Consider the following 25,794-nt stretch of genomic DNA (forward strand, 5'->3'; position numbering starts at 1 on the left):
TGTGTATTTCCTTAATAAATAAAAGTGAAAGTGTGAGGCGCAAGAACATTAATGACTGATTTCCATTTATGGCTTTCTGTCAGTATTGAATAGTTTCTTTTCTAAAAAGCCACTTTGTATTTTGGTTGACCCCTCTTGTTTCTGTATTTGTGTTTGGATGGGGAAGGGGTATTGAGAATGTTTGTGAATCTTATTCATTTAATTTTGAAATGGTCACAATTTGTTTCTAACAACAGCTGCACAAGAATCAAATGCCTCACACGTAGTTCATGGACACATTTCTTTTATCCAAGAAAGTTCTGAAACAAACACTGATTCTGATATTTATCAATATTTAAAACAGTAAAAACCTTGTAAAATGTGTTACATGTCATAAATGAACTTACTATGTAAAAATATATGTTGTACTTGAATGACGATAAGTGAAATAGTGTGAAAAGAAAGCTGCTAGTTATAAAAAGTAGATGTAGATGTTGCATTTTATGCAAAATAACACAATGATGTTTGCATATCATGGTGGACAATGTTTTGACAGATTTGCTCTTATATTTAGTTTCCTGTGTGGACAGAAAAACAAGTTAACTGAACAGATTTCCATATAATCATTTACATCAAAATAAAGACATAAGAAATATTAATCTAGCATAATAGCAGAGAGCGACGTGTATAAAAAATGAAACGTTAGGTGAAGGGACCATGTTTAAAATGCACTAGAGGTTGCCAGTGCACACTCACTCACTGAAATCAAATCAGATAATCACAGTTTATCATATGCTACATGTGTATCTCAATGTTACTGGCATCATTGAGACCATTTTAAGGGATTTTTTTAAGGACTCATCGCTGAGATTCTTCTTAATGATCGTCCATACGGGAGTATGGATTATCCTTTGCCAGACCTGAAAAGAACAATGGAGAGATTGACATTTTGAAATTGTGGGTTCAATTTATTTCCAAAATCCTTGTAATCAAAATGTTTGGAACTTAATTAATGTATATCAGGTATGTACATTGTAGTTTTTATCCAGTAGATGGCGCTACTGGATTAAAAACTACAACATATTATTTTCTATTTCTTTATTTTGTCTATTTTATATTTGCCCTGCCCTGTTTTTATTTACTGTTTTATTATCACTGTGCATGTAAACAAAGCTCGGTCGGTGAAAACAAGCATCTTTGATATTCCACATTTACATTTATTAACCCATTCAAACCACAAAAACAAGCGATGTGTCTCACCGTATTTCTGCCTGATTTCATCATGCCTCAGCTGCATTTCTGTTCTCCTGTGGGGGAACAAACAAAGACAAATTGTTTGATAGCAGAGAACACAGGCCGCACTCTAGCGCCTGCAGTGTTTGAATCCTGGCTCAAGAATCAACACAAAGCACTGCCAAAACCCCTTTTCACATTTTAAACAACTTTACAAAATAAAGCAATAGAAAACTCATCATTTGGCATGTGCAGATATGTCTTCAATTGATTATTTAGACCAAAATCATACACATTACAATCTTGATGATCATTGAAATAACATTCAAACACTGATAGAACTGCATGGAGGTGATCAGTTAGATGTGCTTAAATGTGCCTGCCACTTAAAAACAACAATCATTTTCTATCTGCACCACTTTTCGGAAAGGCAAAAGGCCCCATTGTCACTTTTTGCAACTTTTATCATAATGAATACATGTTTATAAACATGCTGATGAGTGCAGGCAACAGTGTGAGGTGTAGGAGAGACCCCCCTGGTGTCTGTTTTAGTGAAACTAATTAGCGTTTGTGTTTTGTATCTGAATAAACAGTAGTTCCTCAACAGCCATTTACTTTGCTTTCTGGCGGGTCTTCCTCGCGCGGTTTTGTCGCTCCACCTTTGCGTCTTCTCTCTTGGTCCTGGAATATAAGAATACATAACACAATACTTATGTTTCTGTATGTAAATAAAACATTGCAATATAAATGACAATAGTTAGACTGATGGTCTGATGTGCTTTGATTTTAGCCAAATATATCAGTTTCCTCTTTATCCAACATCCATTATTAAATTAACTAGTCTTTAGAAGAGGCTACAGCACATCTTTATAGAAAGAGCAAAGTTATTTTCAGAGCTAAGCTGCAGTAACACTAATTCTGGCAGGCTTTTGGAGACGGCGGTATCAGCCCAGCCTCGCAGAAAAACAATCCATTGTGTCCCCCCGCCCCTCCACCTCCTCCTCCTTCTCCTCCCATGTTGAACCAGATTTCACAACCAACACTTCATGTAACTTAATACTTACCCAACTCTTTCACACTTGCAGCAGCAGAAGCAGCAAACGAGAATTGCAATGATGATGACGCCAGCCAGCACCGACATGGTGATGATCAAAATCTGGAAGTTTACTGGAGGTCAAGGGCGGACACACAGAGAAAAAGGAAACACTGAAATTCACTTCATGATGAGCCACACATTGTATTACCCTTCCTGTTAAATTGACACTGCAAGGGCTGCCAGCTAGAAGTTGAATAAGAAGAAGAATAAGCACCATAATTAGGTATTGAATCATTAAGTCAAGTAATTGATTAGTCAGAGGCATCTTATGACTATAAGTAAACTAAGACTTTCTTTATCTGCAGAAAGTCCTTTACTGGGGCTGTAATTAACGATAATAAATGCCCATCAATAAAGCACAAGGTGAAGTCTTCAAATTACTTTTTTGTCCGACTGACATTCCAAAACCTTAAATCGTTCACTTTACTATCAAGTAAGAAAAAGAAAAACAGAAAATCATCACAACTGAGAATGTTTTGCATTTTTGCCTGAAAAATCACAATCAATTATCAAAATAGTGCCCCCCCACGCATTCCCAAACATCAAACCTAAATATCTAAAATACTTGCAGGCACACTCAGATTTGACATCATGGTTATCTGAGGCCTGGTTTATAGTCAGTCTTACCCCAACACAGCCCCCATCGTGCATCGTTCAGTGGACACACACTGCTGGGGGGCAGGATGTTCCTCACTGGGTAGTCGATGCATTGTTTGGTTGGTGTGCACCACAAACACTGCAACAAAAACAACAAACACTGTGCTTAGTGTCTTATGTTTGGTATTTATAGTAATGCACGACTAACAAAACTGAAGACAGTTGTAGTATTTGTATTCGGCTGAATTTCATGCGACTTACTGTGACATTCTGCAGACATTCAGCACAACTAGTGTTGGACCTCAAGACACAAGGAGCTGAAACAGAGACAAGTTTCAGTGGCCGGTGTTATATTGCCGGGTTTAGGACATACTGGCCCTCCTTTTACTGTGAAGGTTCAAGCTGTTGTTTAAATGGGCTAACAACAAAGGAAATACAACAATAAAATCTTACGATTGGTTTATTTTTCTGCCCACAGTGACAAATCATTAGCAGTACTCAGGACAACAGAGTTTGCAGTGGTTGAGACTGACACACTTTACCACAAGAAAAAAGAGTTTAGTTTGTTTTCTGTTGAAACAACAAACAGTCCATAATTAACCATGAATTAAGATGATTATCTTCACTCCTTTGATCGGTTAAAATCCATTTTGCAGCTGTCATGTGACAGACTCCTGACTTGGCTGGACTACACAAAGCATAACCGCTAAAGCTACAAGGAAAAGAAAAAGAAACACTTACTCGGAGCTGGAGGAGTCGGTGTCTGCGCCTCTGTGGTTTCAATAAAACCGTAGAAAATCAAGACGGAAACAAAGACTGAAGCTCTGCAAACTCCGGACATCGTGAGGCCAACGGAAGCCACAGGCTGCATGGAAACAAGGGGCGAAGTAACGTTTGTGAGGAAGAGTCAAAGTGAAGGGAGGACTCCCGGGCTGACGTCACCAGCTCCTGACGCGCGTGTCATGAAACAGCTGCAGAGTGAAGCATCGTCTTCAGTGATGCCAGGAGACGTTCAACACATGTAGAAGACCAAGTGTCCGTTCCTTTATGTTGCACTATCCCAGCATAATACAAACTTTATTCATCGTTATCATTTGTTAATTCTTATAAATCAGTTTTAAGCCAATAATAACAACAAGGTTGGGGTTGCCAAGTTGTGAAAAAACCCTGTAGCAGTTAATCCTCCCTCAGCAAGACACAACTTTTTTTTAGCTTGCTCTTAGTTAAAACATGTAAAACACTACAAATTGACTGTTTGACTGTGTCTCTGGAAAAAGTCTCTAAAATTAATTTATTAGCAACTTATTAACATTCACAGCTGTAGACTTTTACAGGCAGATTGTTGTGAAAAGCCCTTTATTAATGGCTATTTCATACGTTTGTTGTTTCAGAACTAATTTTTGCTGTTGGCGCATTAGAAATAGAGAGACCTGAACTACAATATCTCCCACTTGGAAAAAAGAATAAGTACCAACACTCTGCTCGCAAAGCCATAAATAAAATCCAATATTAACACTAATGGCATCCAAACAGCTTATTTAAAAGGAGCAATGCACTGTTTGTTTGTATGTGCTTTAAGGAACCACCACGAATACGTACACAAAAGTTTAATTCGGCTATTTATTTGGTGTGACTAACCCTAACAGTGGGACCAACTTGGAATAATAATAAAGTGAAGAAGTTGAAATAAGGAGAGGTTTTCCTGTTCAGGCGTAAGTAAAATGGATGTGTAAGGCCTCTAACTGCAGTGCAAGTACATATGGGCATTTTTCCCAAATTGCTCTGGTGTTTCAACTAGTATTGGTATTAGCCGTCTCAATATAATGTATTTTTGTAGCAATGTGTTAATTTTATTTAGAGATTGAGATCCACAGGGTTGGCAGACATATTTACTGTATGTACCATTTTGTCCAACACGACAGAATATGAGACAATAAAAACGAACACAAAACGGCTTTTGAAATACAATAATTTATTAAAGCATCTTTAAATTCTGATATAAAACATTTTCTGATTTTTCCTCTTCAAAACAATCAGAAATCTCAGAAATACAGTCATCGTCAATGGCAAGATCGGTCTCTGGTGTGGCCGCCGGCAGCTGACCAGATCGCCTAAGTGAATACGATTGGAGAGCAATGGAAGACAGTGATGCGATGTGAGGTAAATACTAAGCTCATTATGTTTGAATCATACTCTCATCAGGAACTACACTGTACGTCGACTGGCATGGGCTTCAATCCTCTGTGTTCATTTACAGCGGAGGAGAGAACATGTCCTCAGGTTGGCAAGGTAATCAAAGGAATTGAGCATGTTGGGTGTTGAGGGCAACACACTTAAAGAAACAGAAACAGGGCACAAAATGGAGAAAGTCAATAGTCAGTTATGAACAACTTGTCTATTTTTGAATCTTAATTTGTGTCCCTGAATGCACAAATAATAGAAAAACAAATTTACTAGCAAAACAGCATCAACACATTGGAACACCTCACTCAGTCTGCTCATTCTCCCAATCCACCGATACTTCAATAAATAAATACCCCACCCTCTCATGGCCTTTGACGTCACTGAAAAAACACAGTAAAACAATCTTTAGACACATCTTTAGACGTACTGAGCAAGCGACATCCTGCCTGTTTCTCAAAACGCATCCTTGAAAATCGTTCTCAGCTACAAAAAGTTTCAAAGACACACCCTCAAGTCAGCACGCAATAAAACAGCTCAACACAAAGTACTTGATCTAGGATAGAAGCACAAATAGTCCGACTGATTTTTAGTTGAGAAAATACTCGACTGCAGTGGTTATAGACATTGCATCTCCAGTGACGCATTGGTTATTCATGTTGAATTTCTTTGTTTGCTGCATTTATTTGATTTAGCATTTTCTTTTTTAAAGATAGAGGTGTGCTTTTGTGGCACGTGCACCAGCGAAAGCCATAACTACCACTGATTAAGATACTCAATACCCCAAAATTTCCTGAAAGGCCGCATCTGCACTGAATCTATTAGTCCAGAATAGCTACAATAAAAACTTAAATAAGGCAAGATGAGGGAGACAATCTCACTCACATCTCATTACACATCAACCTGAGGGAATCTCCATTCTAGAGAACATTCATCATAACGGGGCGCAATATCAGTCTATATCAGTATGTTTGCCACATATTGTAACACATTCATTTTTCTAGTTTGGATGTATGATTAAAGAAAATGTACACTTTTGGAAATTAAAAAGTCCAAGTTCAGATGTGAATGTGTGTTTTGAATTGTGAGACATCGGGTTTGGTGGGAAAAGAGAGGCAAGGTCTTTCTGGCTTTCCTGGATATAAAAAAAAAAAAACAAATCCATGAAAAGATACCTGAAGTACATTTCAAGATGTGAGAAATGACCAGTGTAACTAATGAGAGCGAGTAACATGTTTGGAGACAGCATGGAGGGAAGCAACACTCGGGACGACTGTAAAGCTTAAAATGGTGCAGATGCTTGAATGTTCCCACAGAAATATAGACAGCAATCTTCCTGGATGGAGTATTTCTGCCATCTCTGCATCTTCTGTCCATGCTTGCTTGTTGTCCGTCGGGTGTACGGTTGCTGAGTACATGATGTGTCATGTTGAGTCAATCACCTAATCCAGCTGCTTCCATAACTGGACACAGACTTCACACTGCAGCGCTTCTTCACGATCATGTTTATGTAGGCTTTCATGATCTTTGTGATCTCTCCAACCTGCCAATGTAAGGATGAAACACAAGGTCACACACTGAAATCCTGGTTCTTCTTACAAACATGCACAATCTAATATCTACAGAAAAGATCAGGTACCTGTGGTGTTTCAAAGAACATTTCTCTCTCATCCACGGTGATCTTGTAGGTGCAGGGCTGTGGAGCGCCAAAGAAAATGATGTGCTCATACGGGAAGGTCTCCAGAGGCTTGGGCTCTCCTCTCTTGTAGACAGACACGTTTTCAGCGCTCACACTCAACCAGAGATCGTGAGGGAAGCCTCCTTCCTTGCACTATATAAGACACAAACACAGGAACTCATGAACATCATTGGGACTGGAAACTAGGGATGAAGTGATCTGGTCTGCTGGATCGGTATCGAGGCCGATACTGACCTCACATTTCTTCATCAGTGTGGTTATTTCTGTATTTCTCTTTCAGTCACATTCATTAAATCCCAGTGGGCCAGCTGAGCTCAGGTTTTTAGCTCCACAGCTATCATGTTACCCAGTAACATGAGTATAATGAGGTATACAGATGATACATTTGGGAAAAAGAGAGCACTGGTATTGGATTGGTACTCAGTATCCAAGGATACCATGAGTTGAGGTATCCTGAATGATAAAGTGCATCCCACTACAGGCAACAATAAAACCCTGACTGACATCTAAACCACAATCAAAGACCCAGTAAACGTACCTCGACATCAAACAGTGTGGATCCATATCCAGGCCACTCTTTGATGATGGTCATGTATTTGAGCATGGCCTGATGCTGGTCCAGACCTTTGAGGCGGGACCACTTCTCCACGATGCTCGCCCTGGTGGCAGACATCTCCTCCTTTATCCACATCTCCAACATCTGCTCCTCCTCCATGCGCTGCTTCTTCATCGAGCCCGTCTTCAACCCCCGCCGCAGGGTCCCGTCCAAGAAGCTAGTCCTCCGACGCTCCAGAGTTTGTCCCGACCCCGAGGCTCCTCCCACCTTGGTAAACTGGAGGATTCGACTACGCAGGCGGCCCACCGGGTAGACATTTTCCAGGCTCCAGGTGACTCGTGCTTTGTCCCCGCAGAGAAACTGCAGCCGCAGAGCTGCCAGGTGCTGCAGGGTCTCTTCTCGGGAAGGGAAGTGGCCCCGGGTCAAACTCTCATGGGCCTGAAGGAACAGCAGAAGAGTTCATCGTTAGCACCAGCTGCAACTCGTGACTCTCAATAAAGTGTAACAGGAGGAGTAAAACACACCTGCTCAAACATGAATGCAAACTCCACTCCTTCTTTAGGCATGCTCTCCACATCCAGGAAGCAGTAGAGTTTAAAATAGAGTTTCCATTGGCCATCATCCTCAGCTTCCTCACTGCCAGCCAGTCTGGTGGGAAAGCCACAAGCCTGTCACTTACATATCCAAATTTAGGTCATTTATTATCATTATCAACAGGTGTACCTCAACAAGTGTCCTATGTAACAGGAACCCGAATTTATGATAATATTATAAAAAAGCTGTATGTAATAGAAAGTAACCCATAATCATGTATAACATACCTTTCAAATTTAGCCAAAACGTCAGCCACAAGAACCCTGCTTTCCACAGCTCTGTCAATAGTGTTGTTGTGTTCAAAGAGTGCAAACATGTTCCTGCTGTCCTCCATAGCCAGACCTCTGATTAGCTTCTCCACCACCTGGACAAAGCAAGCCAAGATAACAACAGTCACAATGCTTGGTATGTGTTTTAATATGGCTCCTCCTCTTGCCGTGCTATAAGACAAAATATCTGTATCGGAGTTTGACAACAAATATTCACAGTGATATCTCGCAGAGGAACATTAAAAATAGCCTGTGTAGCAATGACTGTGTCTTGCTCACCTCTCCAGCGGTGGTGTGTGAGTTAATGGAGATCTTGCAGGAGCCTCCTCCGTGGCAGTAGACTGTGGTGGTCATTTCCTGTCGGGTAAGCAGCGCCATGATTTCCTCTTGAGAGGGAACAAACTCTCTGGCCTTGGTCTTCTTCAGAGACTCGCCGATGAAATGGGCGAACATTTCAATCTCTGTACCGGGGAACAGCTCCTTAATCCTGGAAAACACCCAAAGACACAAACACGGTGAACTATAAGTTACAACCAGTTGTAATCTGCGACCATAGGATTGTCATGAATGATGTCATGCGTCCAAAAACACACTGTACCTTTTGAGGTGAAACTTGAGGTAGCGTAGAATGCCTCGGCTGGGCAGGAAGGTGCAGCTCATGCAGGTCAGGAGATGCCAGTGGGCCCGATTGGCAGGACTGTTTGGGTGCGGGACGTGATTGGTTTGTTTGATCAGCTGACAGTAAACCTCATCTCTTAATGATCTCAAGTCTTGACAGGTCTGTAGGATTCCCTGGATGATTGGCACAGGGTCTGACACTGCCTCCATCTCCTGCAGTGAGTTGAAAATCTTCACGGCTTCATCCTGCAGGCTGGTGTAACCCTTCTCCTTTTGCACTGGGAGAGGTAGACAGAGGGGGGGACAACCAGGGAAATTATTTTTCAAGCTAGTTCCTTTACTTTACATCAAGGCGTAATTAAAGAAATTACATTAGAGCACTTTCAAATGTTTTATTTTGTCAGGATCAACAGAAGTCAATAGCGATAGCTTGCAAACAGTAGCAGCAGACCAGAGCACTCACAGTGGACGCTGACATCTCCATAGGGCAGAGGTAGAAGAGGAGAGTGCAAAGGATGCTGGGTATATCTCAGGATGGGGTTCCTCCAGTATGTCTGCTCCACAGCCTCCACATTCAAACTGCTCTCCTGGATGGACAGAAAACCGGATCAGTAATCTTAAAGTAAAGTGGTCATGAATTATCTTTGCAAGAAAGTAGAGTTAAATAGGCAGAAGTTTGTATTTAAGAGTCAGTTTAACATCAGTGATCAATATCATCAACGCGGTAAAGCTTGGAAACAGCTATACGTGAGGAAAAGAGGTAAACAGAAGTGTTTTGAAGCAGGCAAAGACTTAAAGAAGATCACGGCACACACTCAGTGAGTACAAGTACCTCACTTTACTAAAGTGTGCGTCCCTGCCAAAGGTTTGCATGACTGAAAAGAATTGGAGTTAAATAACATCAATGCCAGTATGTTAATGAAATACCATGCAGAAGTATTAGTGAAATGATCATAAGCACATTTAGTGAGACACGTGTCGCCTACAATTAGCATGACATTAGCAACCTAGCCACAATAAAAGGAGAAACAGTCAAGTTAATCCTTTCATACCTTGATGTCCCTGATGAGTTGCTGTGTTGGCGTTTCGATGGGAACTTTGCTGTCTATCGCTCCCTGTATGGCATTCGCCCACCGCATGGCTTCATTCAGCATTTTGGTGTAAAGACGGTAGGAGTGTTTACGTCCATGGATGATTATATTCCAGTAACCTGGGTGAACAAGGCAGAAAGTAATTAAATAAATTCCCCACAAAGTGCTTAAACCTGAAAGATTTGCTGTTAAGAAATACTGTAAAAGGTGAGTGATCCACACAGGAGGTTTTTTTTCAAACTTTAAGAGACTAAAACTTAAACTCTTAAGTATATTTCCCTTGCTCAAGATGACTGAGAATCATTTTAACCATGAACTGACCCGTGTCCTTGAAGACCTTCTCATCTGGCTGCACCACTGAGCAGAGACTGTTGAGGACCAGAGTTCCCAATTTGGAGGCGCTGCGCTCCGACGACTTGTAATAGTCCAAAGAGTTAGTGGTGAGAACAAACCAGCGCTTCTTTAGTTTCAGAGATGTGCTTTTGGCTCCTGACTTCATCTCTTTATGTAGCCAGCCTGAGGGAGGATAAATAATAATTAGAGTATTCTTAGAACAAATTATGATTCCCTTTTTCTATTTCCATCTCTAAAACAAATCCAATCATCAATATCAGCCATTTATGGAGCTAACCAGAGGTATCCTACTGCATGCATAAGTACATGAATCAGCTCTCAAAACGTAAAAATGTCTCAGCTGACTGACCTCTGACTAAGAACTCTTGCCCGTCAACTCTGGAGTCTCCCTTGGATTTCTGCAGCAGGCCGATCCAGTGGTGCATCTCCTCCGGTGTGTCTGTGTTGCAGTGGATCACCCGGTTAGCCGTGATGATCACAAACGAGTTTGGTCTGTGAAACACAACACGTCAGACACACACACATGTTGTTACACCATGTACTTGGACTGCAGTTTAAATACATCTTGTAGGTTTATTGGCCGTTCCTCACCTGTCGGGATTGTCTGATGCACAAACAGAATCGATCAAGCCCACATCTAGTGTGCCCTGGACAGAGGAAAGAGGGGTGAATTTATGTTATTAGCTGTTTGTTTGTGTTTGTTATTTTCCCTGTTGGGTTTTCTTCAAATGACACTCAAGTTTGTGCTGGAGTAAAACTAACCTAGCAAACTTCCCCTGATACAGATAACATAAACACCTGGTACTCCAAGCAGTTATCTTTTAAGAGTGTGATTCAATTAAAAAGACTATTTTGTCAGGGTGCCCTAATGGCGTGTGTGGTTTAGGGAGCATTCCTACAGTTTATTCAGTCCTTTGCTGCATTCCCCATCTCTCTCTCTCCTAATTTCCTTTCATCTCTCTTCTGTCTTCTTACTAATAAAGGCATAAAAATTTATTTGGTGTCAAAAAGATATAGAAACAAGCATATTTAGCATACTGGATTCTTCAGGGGTTAAAGGCCAGGGTATGCTTGCGTTTGTCAGTTTTGGAAAGTTACAGAAATTGTTGGATGCAGTCCCCAAATTCCAACGTCAGAAAGATGTAGGTTTGAGGGGGTTTCAGACGCTGTTCATCAATCCAACAAGCTCTTCGTTTGAAGCAGACTGAGCCACTAAGGGGGTCGATTGAAGGGAAGTACGTGGGTGTTTATAGTAATATGTTAGTTATACTCTATAGAGTTTTCTAGTTCTTTTAATTTCTAAATCTGCAAATGCTATTAACTATACCACAATCATCTAACATCCATAAAAATGAACAATGACACACCAATGTGTGCATTCTGCTTCTTCTGCTCAAATTTTATGTGACTCAAATCCGGACCCTGATACTTCAGCTGATTCAGTTACACCCTCCATCATTAAAATGGAGTTGAGGCTGGGGCCCAGGCAGTAGAGAGGTAAAACAGCACTAACCACTGCATTCTTTGGGTTGGCCTGTTCATGGTGCATCTCCATGAGCTGGTCCGGGCTGGCGCTGTGGACCCGACTCAGCACACTGAACCAACCACTGGATGGGGTCAGAGGGAGTTCAGAAAGCGAAAGTGAAGAAACATGTAATTGAAAATTACATTGTGAACTTCCACTGGCAACCACAAGGGGGAACTTCATTTCCACACATCACTTTTACAGAGAGATGATAGTAAGAGACAAAGTAAAACACTACGTAGAAAACAGCCAGAGTTAAGTTGACGATTTCTATAGAATATGTGGATATAATGTACCTGGCATCTTCTGGAGACTCTGCATAGATGTGGTAGGTCCTCTCCTCAGTCACAATATTCAGTGCATTTTCCTTCTCGTGATTGTCCACTATCTCCCTACAGACAGACCCAGAGAAGACCAAAACTTAGTGAACCATATATTGCTCTGCTCCTTTTGAATAATAATAATTAGACCCTATAATAAGTGAACAAAGGGAAAGAAAAACATGATTTTTAACCCCAATGACTGAGCACAGAGTCTTACTTGGCTGTGCGCACATCGATGGTTCCTTTCAGCTTCTCCTCGCTGTCGTTCTCAAAGTACATGAGCTTCGACTCCCGCAGAACGAACCAGCGCATCTTCCAGTTGCGCCGAGACAAGGTGGACATTCCTCCTCCTTTCTTGTAAAGCCAACCGGACTTGACGGAGTCCTGCTTGGCCCGAAACCACATGAAGGTCTCGTCCTTCAGGACACACCAGCGCCGACGCCACGGGATCATCAGACCACCTGAAAGAGGGAAAGGTGCAGAGAGCAGAGGGAGAAAGAAGAGACGTTGATTTATGTTGTTTCATGTGAAATGTCAGTGTGATGGGAGAAGTAAGAACACCTTAAACAACTTTAACACCACCCATACACACACACACACACACACACACACACATATATATACAAGTATCCTCTGGAAACAACACATATAATACATGAACAATAAACTACATTTAACAAAAATACACAGTAATAGTAGACAATGTAAGTACTAAAACATAAAGAAAGAAAGCAAATGAGAAAGAAACAGAAAAAGACAGCCTGTTAAGACATTTCTAAAACAAGCTGTGTTCAGCTGTGCAGAAGTCATCTGCATGCCTGCTGGGCAGTGATTTGGTAAAGCTACTCACTCTTCATGTAGAGGTAGCCGTGGAAGTATGGAGGCCCACTGCCATTCAGCAGATTCACTCTCCCATTGGAAACTTCCTCGTCTGTGTCCACATAGCCATCGTTGTCCTCGTCGCTGTCAATGAACTGAAACACAAACACCAGCATTTATGACAATACACGTCCTTCATGAGAGCACTTGGCAGTCACTTTCATGATAAAAATGATTAAAGAACAACATAAAAAGCAGGTGATTTTACAAGCAACAAATGTAGCACATATTTAATGTTAAAACAAATGTTCAGGTTTCTGAAAACTGTCTGACCTTGTTTCTGAAAACTGAAGGAAGTCAGAGGCTTCATTTTGCTATTTCAGTACTTAAATCAGTGCCAAAAACCTGTCTGACTTTGTTGTTAATCAACCTTGCCATAAAACATGGCATATACACCCACACACACGCACTGCCTCCTTTCCCTTTGACATTTTGCTGATCTGACAGTGTTAGGCCTGAGCTCTCTCTGCGCTTGACTCGCAGTATCTGGGAATAGATTCACATGCTCATCAGCAGAGCCAAAACAAATAACTGCAACAGTGTTCCACTGTGTTTCTGACATGAGCTGAGCCTTATGATATGTTAAGACACGTGCACACTGAATATTGGGGGTGCAGTTTAGGTGTTGAGTCAAAGCGTGGGAAGAATAATATGCCCAGAGGAAAGCTAGGTGTGTGTCGGTATATATGTGAACAATGGAAATGAAAAATGAAGAAATTCCATGTTTGAGGGCAAAATATACTTTAAAAAGACAGAATTGTTCAGTTCAACTGCAATTCAAATAATTTAGTTTGGTAAACATAACATTCAATTTTTCCAAAGGGAATGCCTCTTGGCTAAATGTACAAAATCTACTTCTACTGGACCGCTGACGGTGCTCCAAGGATTACCCATCTGGATTAGATCTGTAGCATTTGACAGAAATGATTCTTAGCCTGTTAGCTCTCACCGAGTCCGAGCTGCCTCTGAAGGAGTCCAGGCTGTTTTGGGTGCAGGAAGATTTTCGCAACACCTCCTCATCTGTGATATGGCCGTCATTGGTGCTAGCACCTGAGCTCCCATGAGCCTCCTCATACTCCTCCTGGTCGTAGTCCGACTCTGTGTCCGGTAGGTTTGAGTGGGACGGGTCCTCGCTCACAGGCTCAAAGTCTGACCCCCTGTTGGCCTTCTGGCACGGCCGCCTCTCCCCATTAGTGACTATAGGAGGAGGAGGAGGTCTGGAGGTCTGGGATTCTGTAGGAGCAGGGGCATGACTCAGTCCGTTGGGGGTAAGTGGGGAGAGCTTTGCCGGTGCAGGCGAGGAGGTCGAGGAGGGGGGGACCACTAGTCCTTCTGCAAAGGCAGGCGGAGGAGGGGGAATACTTTGGAATACTTCCTTGTCCAGAGGAACCACAGCAGGAGGAGGGAAGTCAGGCAAAGGAACGCACTCGTCCTCAGCGTGGAAACCCTCGTCCACCTCCTCCTCAGCCAGAGGGGCGGTAGATTCAGTCGGGTCGTGGAGGTTCTCCTCACTCGAGAGGGACGGCTCCAAACCACCAAAGTCCAGGAGCTCCAGAAACTCAGTAGCCACACGGGAGGCCTCCTTCTCCAGCCTGTAGATCTCAGCGTCCCTCATCTGGCGCAGCTCCTCATGGGAGACGTCTCCGAGAAGGGACACGCCGTCTTCCTGCTGCTTCTGCAGACGCTCGATCTCCCTCTCCAGCCGCAGGATCTCCTCCATCTGACGGCTCTCCTCCTCAGAGGTGTGATTGTAGGACAAAGTTTCAGACAGCTCCTTCTGTAGACGGGCCAACAGGAAGAGACATAGAGAGAACATTTAAATACTTCCTGCCACCACATTCACACCTCATAATGTGTTTTGTTATGTGAATAAGATTTATCATGTTTTTATGGTTTATTGAGAAGGAATTACCTTCTGACAAACACCGTTCACCAGCGAGTTCCTAAAAACCAAATGAAAACCATTTGAGATGACAAATGTGCACATAAAGGAACGATCAAGTCATCTGATATGAAGAAATGTATCTTCACTCTACCTTTTCTCGTCCGCTTTTGCTGCCATTTCCTCTTCCTCCTTCATCAGTCTCAGCTCCTCCCTCCTCATCGACTCCTCCTCTTCCTCCCTCCTCTTTGTCTCCGTGTCCATCAGTCGCCGCCTCTCCTCCTCCTCCTCCTGTTGTTGTCTCCTCTCCTCCTCCATCCTCCTTCTCTCCTCCTCTACTCGCTTCCTCTCCTCTTCCTCCTCTCTCCTCCTCCTCTCCTCCTCCTCTCGCTTCTGTTTCTCCTCCTTGAGCTGGCGATGGAGAGAGCGAGCCAGCTGGCCTCTGTGATGCTTCTGCAGGATGATGGAGGCCACGCGCAGGCGCAGGAAGACGCGTCTCCAAAAGTGAGCGCGGTAGTTCTTCTGGATGGTGACGACGCTGGACAGAACCCTCTTGTATTGTTTCCTGGTGAGAAAATAAAACGCACACATTCCTAGTTAGCATCAAGCTCAGTCCCATATATGATGCAACATTATCTGAGAAGCTTGTGTGTCACCACAAACATGTTTGTGACGTTGCACGGCACTACATGACCCCCCCCCCCCCCCCCCCCCCGCACACACACACACACACACACACACACACACACACACACACCCTCTTCTCTGTTTAAATAAACACACTAGTACAAAAGCCTGTGCATTGTGAACTGTGCAGTGTTTAGAGTCTGATGAGCCTGTGCTGTTCCATTGTGGCCGTGTGGGCTGCTGTGTTTAGCCCTGTGACTAAGCCCCATCACCCACACACTGCACATGCATTGAATACACACACATATAAACATGCACACACACAAAGATTGCAATTGCAAAGGACCACACACACTGCTCTGACCCTTAGCCTGGCCTAGTCTCCACAGTAATCACTCCATGGCCTCTGACTGGTCTCAGGACAGAGATAATGTTACATATAATAATACAAAGGCTTTACTTGTGTCTTTAGGGAACTTCCCTCTGTCTTTAGTATGAGCGTCTCTGAAGGGAAGGGAACTCACAACTTGACTGCTGTCATCAGTCCCATTATACTCTCCCAACAGAGCCTGTCGGAGGACTGTACGTGGCCTTGTATATTGTAACACGCAGGTGGAGCACAGCTAGATTACATGCCTACAGGGTGTCTGTATGTGCAGATTTATAAACCACCATAGTGATGGATGTTCTGTCTGACAGGCAGAGTGGAGAGGTGGAAAACGTACTGCTCAGGCTGAAAAGACTGAGATTTATTCAGTGAATAAAAACATCAACTGTACGGCTGATAGTGTACCAATGAATCAATGCCTTGTTCATGCTCACAGATAACTTTGTCTGTCCAACTGAGGGGCATGACCTGTACCTCATTCCAGATCACAGTCGTTTCAAGATATACCAGTCAGAGTAGATACCCCTTAACACCAGTTTTTTTCCCTCCTTAAGTTGCTTTAAGGTTGTAAAAATCATTCTTTACAAAATTATTTCTCACTATCTGAAACTATGGGACATTTACACAAGCAAAATATTTGATCCAAAGACTCTAGATGTCTTGTGCATCTATTTATACACATTTCTCCAACTGTGAAAGAACCAGAGAAAGCTGCACACTATTGATATCTTGTACTCACTTTATTAATGATATTTTGTCCCTCAGACCTTCAAAATGTAATGGTACCTGAACTTCATTTACCTCATGAGGGTAATACACCTGTCTATAAGACTGTTTAGAGGGCAGGAACTTTGTAGTGAGTGCTACACATTTCTGCATGACATATTTGACTCAACTTAACTGTGCACCTTTATTGCATTAGAGAATCTGTAAAGCAACTTCTGCGCTAATACTGTTTATAAACCCACACATGGACAAAAAGGTAAACACACGTGCAAAGGCATGCACATATGCATATAAACCCCCCTCCCCAAAACACACACACACAGGCTGTACACCTCTATTACAAAACAAACACTGACACAACTGTTGCTGCCACTCAGCCCTCCACCCCTCCTCCACACTCCACCACTCACCTTGCCACATAGCTGAGGATGTGGGCGCGGATCACCATGCCAGCCCTGCGCCGCACCTCCTCCCTCTCTTTCTCCAGCCTTTGCTCCAGGGCCTCCTTCAAGAACACCTGCGGGACGAGCAGCGCCACGGCCGACAGGGAGTGACAGAGACAGAGAGACACAGAGAGGGAGGTTGGGGTGGAAGGAAAAGGGATGGGTTAGTTCCTCTTCTTGGTAAGGCTGCAAAAGAGGGCCCACAGAGATGTGAAGGGCCCCTGTTGTCTGTTGGCAGCACCCTGTGCCCACTGCAGAGGAAGCTGTGGTGCAGCTGAGGCTAACAGGCTAGCTGCTCTCCCTGACTGCAGAGCAGGGCAAAGGGGAAAACTGGCACGAGTGCTGCAGTGTTGCTGCTAATGCCGCTGCTGCAGAGCCTCATTGTGTTCAGGCGTCCTTCCTGAGCGTTTCCCTACTGCTGCTGCTGCTGCTGCTGACTGCTACTGCTGCTGCGTTGGTAGCTCAACTGACGTGCACAGGCAGAGAGGCACAGAGAGGGAGGGGAGGGGAGGGGAGAGGTAGGAAGAGGAGGGATGGAGGGATGAGGGGGAGGGATGGTGGCTGGTGTCCAGATAGAAAGCCACACCCCTCCTTGCTCTTATGAAGGAAGGAGAAAGAGTTTATTTAACCCTTCCCTCGCTCCTGGAGACTTTTTTAAAAGTTGGTGCATGTCTCTGAGGGACTTTTGACAGCCTGTGGCTCCTCTTAGACTAAAACGCTTATGAGAAATGAACACACAGTCGCAACATGACATTATAAAACATAATCAGATTCTGTCTGTCTGACCATGTTAGCAGGCTGGGAGAACCAACCAGTTGTGTATCTGGGTTAATGTGATAATGCGATATCTGTTGCTAGCCCGAGGGATCAACTGGTCCTATAAGGGCAGGGGGGGGGGGCTTTGATTGGCTACGTGTGTGTGTGTGTGTGTGTTTGTGTCCCAGATGTTCCACTAATCAAAGGATCCCACAGCTGCAGCCCTGCCCGCCACTGTTAAGTCTGTGAGAGGAGGAAGTTTCCTCTTCGTCCACATCCTTCCCTCGTCTGTAAAACAAATGGCAACGTCACCCAAGCCCCTAATTCTGGGCACACACTTCCTCTGCACACAATCAGCATGTATATAATTACATACAGATTGTTTCTCCAAAGGAAATGTAGCCCCCTTCTGTCTCTCAGCCCCCTTCCCACAACCCACACTACATTTCCCTGAGCCCAAAAATACTACGCTGCCATCAAAAACACAAGCATGTGGATGGTGGACAGACTCAGCCACTCTGTGCATTTTTGGGATCTTAATTTGAAAAACTAGCCCTCTTTCTCCTTCTCTGTCTCAATGTATATCCAGTGTAAAGGGGAGCAGTCATCAGCAGAGTCACCTAAAGGTCAAAGAGCTGACCCTGGAAGCATATTGAAGTTTTACCCACAGAGGAAAAATGACTTCTCTCTCTGAAGTCAGTAATACACAGTGACTCCAGAGATTTATACTGTGTGCATGTGTGAGAACTTTAATATACATAGGCATGTGCACATTAGTGGTTATGCGCCGGTTATAGATTCATTAAGAACCAACATGTGGTTCACATCAAACGCTTTTGCTCGCGACATATATTTCAGCATGCCATGTGTGCAGCAAAAAAAAAAAAGAACACTGTCCAAAAAGGAACCAACAAATGTGAAACGTCTCAGTGATCTAACGGCCACGGAGGAACCACAACTTAGAGCAGGAAGTAACAGTGGGGCAAAATGTGGATTTAACTGATTTCAAGAAAGCCCATAAAACAGTTTTATTTATGTCTCCTCTCTGCTGCCATCTACACTGAGTTCAGCATGAAGCTAAGAGGGTTTGCTGTCCAGATCATACGAGTCATTAAAAGGTTAATCATTCAGGGAGACTGCAGAGAAAAAGTGAGGGGCTTTGTGAGGGGGAGTTGATGATTGTTTGAAACAAAGGCAGAGAGAGAGAAGATAAGTAAAAGACAAGTGTCAATAAGAGCTGTATTGCAACAGATGGAGACCGTAACGCTGCAATCACTTTTCAAAAGATGTGACTTTCCTTTAACCTCTGCAGCGCTTCATCACTCGCCGGGAGTTCAGTTTATTAAATCAACAGCTCGGTGAGTGTCGAGAGGCTAACACTCTCTTCCAGCTACAATGAGGCTGCCTCAGGATTACTGTAATCCCCCCGCTCTGGGTTATAGTTACAGTGACAGTTGTTGGTGTCAGGGTTTTTAGGAGTAGCCATGTAACTCTGCGGTCGTCAACAGGAGAGCAGTAGATTGACCACAACCGGCCAGTAACATCTTTGGGACATGAGTCACAGTCAGGGCCGTCCAAGCTGTGGCACACATTAACAGCTTGGGAATGACAGCAGCTTGACTTCTTGAGAAAGAATCCGTCCCAGAAAACATCAGATTGAACCAATATGCTATTGGGATTTTCTGCAATTGTCCGTATCCCATAGATTTTGAGATATATGCATTGTGGGGACAAATATGTGTTCAGACAGTTGCATTATGAGGACTCGCCTTGCTATTTTGGAGACAGAAAGCTGGTCCCCACACAAAGTAAAACATAGGATTTTAGGGCTAAGACTTTGTTTTTGGATAATGTTAGGGATATGGCTGAAAGTTTGGTTAAGGGTTGGGGATAGGTTAGGGTAGTGGTTATGGTTACTGTAAGTATCCAGGGCATGAATGAAAGTCAAAGTAATGTCCTCCTAAGTGACAAAAACAAGTTTGGGCGTGTGTGTGTGTGCTCCACCTTTGTCTTCCCCAGTTGCCACTCTGTCTTGGCTTTGTCATGAAGGGTGAGGAGCTCAGAGCAGCTCTGCTTCTCATCATCTGAGTGGATTTTGTTCTTCAGGACCATCTTGTACCTATGGAAACACACACACACACACACACACACACACACACACACACACACACACGCAATTAGATAAACAGAACAGCAGGAGACAAATGTCCTTATTTGGGATTTCAGCACTAGAGGTTGATCTTTTCTTTCAGTTGACATAATTCAACCACTTTTAAGTGACTCATAAGCTTTGGGGGGTATTTTGCTGACCTATTGTAGAAGTCCTTAAAGGTTCTGCGGACAGGGAATCCAGCCCTGCGGATCTTCACAGTTTCCAGCATCCCAGAGTATCTCAACTGGTTCAGGACCACATCAGGATCAAACTGGTTGGCCTTCTGCATATGACAAACAAGAAAACAGCATGAACACACCAAAATGTCTGTTAATTCCTCTCAAAGGATAGAAACACTAACAGCTCTACATTAACTTACTTCCTTATGTAATTTTCTAGCAGCTATGCATTGATAGTTGACCTGCATACAGACCTCATTCATCCCAATTGATGTTTTGGTGAGTATCTGTTAGTGGAACATTTGGGGCAGCTAAACACTGCAGGCTGTTGAGCCCACACACCTATTCAAATGGTCTTACTGTTGAGTCAAGTTAAACTTGAACTAAAAAGTAAATTACCATGGTGACTGCTATCATTTTACATTAACAATCAGGTTACTGCAAAGAAATCACACGCCATCAGAGAGAAACCTGAACGGTGTTGAGCAAGACCTTGCCAACCAGGGAGGCTTTTCTCTCTGGAATAATCAGCTGCATTGTTCAAAGCTCCGTGTGTCACCAGTGATCCTCAGGCCTGCTTATCAGAAAAGGATCTGTGATGTCTGCCGCCTCACACCTCTACGCAGGCTGCCCGGTCGCTCGGAGGAACCACACGAAGGCTATAGTCACCCAGAGGGCACACAGCGCTGGATAAGCCCCACACAGGACCGTAGCATTCCCCAAATGTGTCAGTCTAATTACAGGCTAATGCTACGACGCATGGTAACAGACACGCTCAGACATAAAGGCATTTGCACGCTTGCATGTGTTCATGTTCATAATCACACACACACACACACACACACACACACACACACACACACACACACACACACAAACGTGCACCCCTCTGAGCTCTGAACTGTGCTCTTTAGCAGAGGATTTAGGCAGCTGAAAGAGGTACGGCATGTTGACTTGTTTGAGTGAAAACAAGCTGACCCTTCCCTCTGTGACATTTTTTCCGAGGAGGGTGGCCGTACATAAATTGCACAAACACATTGCACGTGTGTGGTTGCATGCACGCAATCCTGTCAAAGGATTGTGCACGCAATCCTGTCATTCTGCAGGATTAACAGAGGCACGGCTTGTTCCATCTTGACCAAACCAAGGCCAGGTGAGCGAAAGCGAGGCAGAGCCAATGAGAGCAGGGGACCGGTGAGAGAGAGAGCAGAGAAGAAGAGGCAGGTAGAGAGAAAGACGATGCAGTTTCCATGCTAATAAGTAAGCGAGAAGGTGTGGAATGACGCATAGGGAGTAGGAGGTAAGGAGCTGAGAGAAGAGGACGATCACCACACTGTGTACATTAATAAGTAACAGTAACAGAGAGAATGCCACTGGATCGCAAAGCAGCCACTTCACTCTCTCACACAGAGAATAAAGAAACACAATATCACCAATACTTGGATAACAGTGCAGATTTTGAAAGGGTTTGTAGGTGTGTGGTCAAGAGTAGTGGAGGAACAGAGGCCTAGTAAATAAACATCCCGCTGGCTGCACCACAGCCACAGCACTGTGGTCTTATCTTGGCATTCCACTGACGCAGCCAGATCAGCAGAGCATCAGCCAAGCCGCTGCAGCTGGAGTGGCCGGCAGTGACCTCCGACCTCTGGTGAAGGGGATAAAGTGGTAGGAATGTGCTGGTACGCAGCCCATTTATTTGAGGAAGTACAATGAGAGTCTTTGCAGCGAAGCATGGGAGTGATTATCAGTTTATTAGTGATGAAAATTTGCAGCAAAAACAAAAAGACTTTTAGACTTTAGAGTTGATTTTCAAGTGGAACATTTCTCTGACGTTGCGGTAATGAGACTAAATGAGTAAATATTAGCTCTGAGCGATGGGAGCTATGAATAGCACCAAGGAGGTTTAACTTTGCAGGCGCTGACATTGACAAGACCTGGCAGGGTTTCTGACATTTTTTTTTGGTGCAATGAAATTTTGCATGACCTACCTTGTCCATGTTTGGTTTGATGCAGCGTACAAAAAAGGGGTTGGAGGCACTTAGAGTGGCCATCAGGGAATGGAGAGAGTCCTGAAACACATCAGCAACAAGACGGTTAAGATCAAGACAGCAGAGAGGCCGTCTCCTCAGTCTAAATATATTCCTTTATTCATTTATGCGTGTGCTTCTCACCTTGTGGACAATAACAAAAAGTGCAACGCAGACAAGCCTCACTTTGTTATTTGTTCAGTACTTTGCCTACTGTGTGTGTGTGTTTACAGGGCACTGGGGACTGCTTTAAAATAATGTCGGCTTATTTTTTAAAATTCAGAAAACTAGTTAAATTCAACAAAATGGCAGATTTGTTCACTTGTTTTATGAAAATAAGACTTTTAGGACTCAAAAAGAAATACTCACACTGTATTGTACTTAAGTACAGTACTTGTGTAAATGTACTTAATGTTACTTCCTACCACTGTTATAGAGCCCATTGTAGAAGAAGTTTACAGACCCTGCTTAAATAAAAATTGAAGTAGTAATAATAAGTAGTAATAAAACAACATAAAAATACTAAAGTAAAAGTCCCGAAAAATCTTATCATGCAAATGATAAGTCAATGTGTGCAGTATCAGAAAAGTAATTATTGTTGACAAAATGTATCTAAAAGTACAGATAAATTGGAATTCCTTTTTTTCCCACCATCTCGTACAGGTTATTACTCCATATTTACTTTAACACACACACCCACACACAAACACACACTGTGAGGACCCTTGAACCTCACAGTCTATGTCGGCCTCGCTCTCCTCAGACAGTCTGTCTCCAGCGAGGCCTGGCCTGGCAGAGCTGAGCGGGATTGGCCCCTGGTTGGCCCCTCTCTGCCCAGCCATCAACCCTAATCCCCTGGCTTTAGGAACTGTAGGCCAGGGCAGCCTGCCAAATCCTCCCCTGCTCCTTCTCTCCGCACTGCAGTTAGGACATGCTAAGCTAAGCCCTCCACTGCCCCCCTCCACCGCCACAACCACATATTTCATACATCCCATCACCCATCGTTCTCTGCAGATCAAATACACTGACTGCATTCTCCTTCCCCCTCTGTCCCTCCATGATTTCTATCCTCCTTTTTCTCCGTGCCCCCGATCTGACACCCATCATGCCAAGGAAACGAGCCAAAAGCTAAGGGTTAAGTGATCATTTTATGCAGCGGCACATGGGAGACAGTTAACTCGTTGTATGTGTGATGACACAATCATACAATCATGAGAGCTGAACTGGGAGTGATGGTTAGATCGCAGGAGCTTCGGTCTCACCCTGAACTGAGAGCTGACAGTGGGCTTGCGTCGGGCCGTGCCCATCTTTAGGGTCTCGTCTCCACTTCTGCTGCCGACGCGCTCAAAGAGGTCATAGATGAAGTCAAGCCTGCAGACACACAGCGCAGAACGTGGGGAGCATGATCATAAAAGCTTGCACATGAACCCGAATCACACAGGTGCGTGTTCAGCATGCAGAGGACGTGAGTGTGACGTGTTTACCTGCTGTCTTTGAGAATGAACAAGATGTCGTCTCTGAATGTGTCTCTGTTCTTCTCCAGGATCCCACGTACGTCATAAAGCACCTGAAACAGAGGCGAGGAGGAAGTAAGAGCAGAGTGTGTTTACATTTGAGGTGAAATAAGACTTAATTGACGTTACAGCAGTACAAATGAAAAGCATTTAAAACAATAAATACAACAAAACAATAAATTAAGGAAAGCTATATACATTATATGCATGATGTGCAGCATTAGTCAAACATAATCCAGGTTTATCAAACATGTCCAATCATAAATGGCAATGGCTAATATCCTTAGAGCTGAATATTGAATATATCATGAAGACAGATTTACTGTTGGGTTTTTGTTGACAGGGATTCATGATTCACAACCACAGAGATATAACAAAGGCGTCATCACAGACCCGTCATTTAAATGCTTAGAGGTTTATTGTCAATCCAGTACAGATTGGACATTGATGTCTTCATTTGGAAATAAAACTCATTGTACTTTTGGAGGCTCACTATCCAGACTGGGTGATTCAGTTTTCAGCTGAGAACATTCACACGTATGTGCACATGAGATGGGACTGTAGATGCATGTTTGAGTGCTTGGTGTGAACGAAGGCGCGCGGGGGGGGGGGTTCTTCGAGTGCAGCAGAGCGCATGTGTGTTAATGCAGTCACCTGTTGAGTTCTGTTTGGCCTTCATCTTACACGGCATTCCTCGTCTGCTCGCCCTGACCCACAGTAATGCACTCCCAGTTTGCGTTTGTGTGTGTTTGCTTGTGTGCGTGTCTCCGTGTAATGAAAATAAAAGCGCATACGAAGTATTTCATGTAAGAAAATGCATAGAAATAATATGAAAACACATGCTGTAATCTCATCACAAGCACATTTGTGAAAGCTTGCATTCACAGCTGTGTGTGTATAATCCAATAACAACCCCCATCCTCCATTCCCGAGCCTTGAGGCTCACGGGGAGCCATGAGATCCAAACTTGACGATGCATGTATTTATAAATCACAGACACATTAATTACACTCCATTCCCCTCTCATTGGAATAGACTGACACAAAGGCTCTCTGTGTTTCAGGTTAGGGTGGTCTCGTGATGCTACAGAGAAATGGGGAGTTACACACAGTTTGAATGCAAAAAATCTTACAGGTGGTGAGCGCGCTAATCATGCATACAGTAAGTCCATCTGCAACGCTGTATTTGCAAAGCTGCTTCTTCGCATTATTGCTTTGAGACACAAAAATGTTTATATTTGACCCCTGAGTTCACAAGGTGTGTTTTTTGTTGTTGTTGTTGTTAAAGTTCATGTCTGACAACAAGAGATTTAATTTAAATCGACCGCATTTCTCTGGCACCACACGGATAATTGAATCTGCCGGAGGATGCTTCTATTTTACCCCGATGAACTCACGGCAGTGTTTCAGATAACAGAAGGAGCTTTCAGAGAGGCGACTAAACTCTCCAGAGAGGCACAAAGAGAGAGAGAGAGAGAGAGAGAGAGAGAAACAGACAGAGAGAGAGAGAGAGAGAGAGAGAGAGAGAGAGAGAGACAACTGGTTGGCCTGCCTGCCCTCTCTGGACTAAGTCATTACCATACACATCCATGCCAGGCTTGTGACTGAGCTGCCACACTGAGGAGACCTTGTCTGAGGCAGGCTTCATGAGGCCATTCTTTATCAAGGCGAATCCCCCCACACACACACACACACACACACACACACACACCCCATCCCTCCCACCCTCCATCTATTTGTGCCTCTTCCCTGACTTCCTTCTCTACACTTCCGTCAGGAGTAACCTCTGCCATCATGTAAGCAAAGGATGGAGAGGATGATGGTGAAGCAGCTTCTCCTGACTCAGGGAAAAAGACAGCGAAGGAGGGGTGCGGCATCAACATCCTGAAGCAGATTTCGGCAAAGACGGTCCTGTTGCAACTACCTCACTTCCCCAAATTTCTCATTCAGGGAGGAAGAGGATGCTCTGTATCTGTGTGTGTGAGTGTTGTTGATTACCTCTCCAGCGTAGTGCTTGATGCCAAACTGGTGGTCGTTTACTCTGGGCTTCACATAATATGGGTTTGTCTGAGGAGACAAGAGGACAAAGAGACCACTGACTTTTGGA

The 25,794-nt window shown here is 43.7% G+C and overlaps 2 protein-coding genes across 2 annotated transcripts in view; both read right to left on the reverse strand.

The window, feature by feature from the left end:
- Positions 1-365: 365 nt before the first annotated feature.
- pttg1ipb (PTTG1 interacting protein b) lies at positions 366-3,769 on the reverse strand. Its single transcript, XM_070914865.1, has 7 exons — positions 3,647-3,769; positions 3,167-3,222; positions 2,936-3,044; positions 2,277-2,379; positions 1,828-1,893; positions 1,240-1,286; positions 366-899 (listed from the first exon to the last, which is right to left on the reverse strand). The coding sequence occupies exons 1-7, from the start codon at positions 3,744-3,746 to the stop codon at positions 856-858; spliced, it is 525 nt and encodes a 174-aa protein (XP_070770966.1). The 5' UTR covers positions 3,747-3,769; the 3' UTR covers positions 366-855.
- Positions 3,770-4,866: 1,097 nt separating this feature from the next.
- Positions 4,867-25,794, reverse strand: part of myo10l3 (myosin X, like 3) — a 31,998-nt gene continuing 11,070 nt past the window's right edge. The window contains exons 14-38 of the mRNA XM_070914047.1: positions 25,686-25,754; positions 23,659-23,741; positions 23,437-23,545; positions 22,136-22,216; positions 20,127-20,251; positions 19,821-19,935; positions 17,028-17,134; positions 15,148-15,441; positions 13,944-14,721; positions 12,966-13,089; positions 12,333-12,576; positions 12,089-12,184; positions 11,781-11,874; positions 10,859-10,914; positions 10,617-10,759; positions 10,235-10,429; positions 9,875-10,032; positions 9,286-9,409; positions 8,803-9,100; positions 8,484-8,691; positions 8,163-8,299; positions 7,866-7,989; positions 7,324-7,779; positions 6,726-6,917; positions 4,867-6,629 (exon numbers count right to left, since the gene is read on the reverse strand). Of these exons, the coding sequence (XP_070770148.1) occupies positions 6,525-6,629; positions 6,726-6,917; positions 7,324-7,779; positions 7,866-7,989; positions 8,163-8,299; positions 8,484-8,691; positions 8,803-9,100; positions 9,286-9,409; positions 9,875-10,032; positions 10,235-10,429; positions 10,617-10,759; positions 10,859-10,914; positions 11,781-11,874; positions 12,089-12,184; positions 12,333-12,576; positions 12,966-13,089; positions 13,944-14,721; positions 15,148-15,441; positions 17,028-17,134; positions 19,821-19,935; positions 20,127-20,251; positions 22,136-22,216; positions 23,437-23,545; positions 23,659-23,741; positions 25,686-25,754 (4,515 nt within the window). The 3' untranslated portion in view covers positions 4,867-6,524. The remainder of the gene's footprint in view (positions 6,630-6,725; positions 6,918-7,323; positions 7,780-7,865; positions 7,990-8,162; positions 8,300-8,483; positions 8,692-8,802; positions 9,101-9,285; positions 9,410-9,874; positions 10,033-10,234; positions 10,430-10,616; positions 10,760-10,858; positions 10,915-11,780; positions 11,875-12,088; positions 12,185-12,332; positions 12,577-12,965; positions 13,090-13,943; positions 14,722-15,147; positions 15,442-17,027; positions 17,135-19,820; positions 19,936-20,126; positions 20,252-22,135; positions 22,217-23,436; positions 23,546-23,658; positions 23,742-25,685; positions 25,755-25,794) is intronic.

The sequence above is a fragment of the Enoplosus armatus genome, chromosome 11 (assembly GCF_043641665.1).
Source record: "Enoplosus armatus isolate fEnoArm2 chromosome 11, fEnoArm2.hap1, whole genome shotgun sequence".
NCBI classification, from domain to species: domain Eukaryota; kingdom Metazoa; phylum Chordata; class Actinopteri; order Centrarchiformes; family Enoplosidae; genus Enoplosus; species Enoplosus armatus.